This window comes from Aplysia californica, unplaced genomic scaffold (assembly GCF_000002075.1).
Source record: "Aplysia californica isolate F4 #8 unplaced genomic scaffold, AplCal3.0 scaffold00217, whole genome shotgun sequence".
NCBI lineage: Eukaryota > Metazoa > Mollusca > Gastropoda > Aplysiida > Aplysiidae > Aplysia > Aplysia californica.
In genome coordinates this window covers 838,737-840,426 of record NW_004797487.1, presented here as the reverse complement: position 1 = coordinate 840,426, position 1,690 = coordinate 838,737, and the positions used below count along the sequence as shown (strand labels likewise).

The window sequence follows — 1,690 nt, the reverse complement described above, 5'->3', positions numbered from 1 at the left end:
CACACACACACACACACACACACACACACACACAATACACACACACACACACGCAGGCTTACAGTCACATGCAGATAATAAATTAACAGTAATATAAACAATAACAATGTTAAGCTAGATACATACTCTGTTTTCTTAATGTAACTCAGCGTCATTCTGGTGCATGGTCTGAGGTCATATGAATACTTATAACAAGATGGTTAAGGTGGAAGAATTTTGATGGATGATGGTAAAAATGACCTTCTGTATCTTTCTTTGTCACAGATTAGAAGCCTAAGTCTTTTACTTCTGGCTAATATTTTTATTTAAGGGAACAAGGGATGCTTAGTGTCCAAAAAGATAGAACTGTTTGTTTTTACTTAAGTTGTAATGTACAATTCATCCAGCAACTCACCGGAAGATGGTGCCGAAATGTCCAGACCTGACCCAGTCGATGGAGCCTGGCTCCAGGTCAACCAGCGCCGCGCGGGGCACGTAACGTCCGCCTGTAATAACAGTAATAATAATAATAATGATAATAATAATAATAATAATAATAATAATAATAATAATAATAATAATAATAATAATAATAATAAATAGCATTTTTATTGCGCAAATCCCAGTTCAACAGCAAGCTCTATGAGCTCTACAGCCTATACTATTACCGAAGAAGACCTGGGAGCATTCTGAAACCTCAACTTTCTGAGAAGCATACAGAGCAAGCAGCCATTTATAGGAGCTAAAACACTAATATACTAACGAAATCTTTCGCTGTCTATGGCCGGGTACCCATTCCCACCTTTCTTGGTGAAGTGAGGAAAACTCGTGTAGAGTGCCTTTCCCAAGGACACAAAGTCGGGCCCGCGACTCGAACCCTCGAAACCGCAACCTCACGATTACGAGTCCGGTAGCCTAACTACTAGGCCACCGACGCCGGTACACAGTCAGATGACTTGAGAGGAGAGGATAGGTGAGATATTAGATGAAGTGAGATGAGAGAAGGTGAGAGAGGAGAAGAGGTGAGAGGAGAGAATGGGAGAGGAGAGGAGGTGATATGCGGTGAGATGAGAGGAGGTGAGCTGAGAGGAGGTGAGAGGTGAGATGAGATGAGAGGAGGTGAGATAGGAGGTGAGAGGGGTGAGAGGAGGTGAGATGAGAGGAGTTGAGAGGTGAGATGCGATGAGATGATAGGAGGTGAGAGGTCAGATAAGATGAGACGAGAGGAGGTGAGAGGAGAGAATGTGAGACGAGGTGAGATGAGAGGAGGTGAGAAGTGAGATAAAAAGAGACGAGAGGAAGTGAGATGAAAGGAGGAGAGGGGAGATGAGGGGAGAGGTGAGAGGTGAGATATGAAATGAGGTGAGATGAGAGGAAGTGAGATGAGGGAAGATCAGATTAGGTACGGTACGGTACGATATGGTAAGGTAAGGTAAGGTAAGGTAAGGTAAGGTAAGGTAAGGTAAGGTAAGGTAAGATAAGGTGACTGTCTTCTAAGGTAGGCCTAGATGCTGACAAGTAATAACTAAATCCTAAATAACAGTGTCTAGGCGATTTTTGTTTTCGGACTCTCGGCTGGCAGTTTCTTATACAACATTGCCGAGAGTTACCATAAAATTCCGACAAGTTACGGAAGCAAGTGCTGATCCTTTTCTACGGAATGTCGATAAGCTCGCTCTCTCTCTCTCTCTCTCTCTCTCTCTCTCTCTCT

The 1,690-nt window shown here is 43.2% G+C and overlaps 1 protein-coding gene across 1 annotated transcript in view; it reads right to left on the bottom strand.

Annotated features, from left to right (window-relative positions):
- The window catches only part of LOC101845001 (tubulin beta chain), a gene marked incomplete in the record, with an annotated part of 37,127 nt that overhangs the window by 24,076 nt on the left and 11,361 nt on the right, over positions 1-1,690 (bottom strand). Inside the window, 1 exon segment of the mRNA XM_013083207.2 lies at positions 395-485. Coding sequence (XP_012938661.1) covers positions 395-485 — 91 coding nt within the window.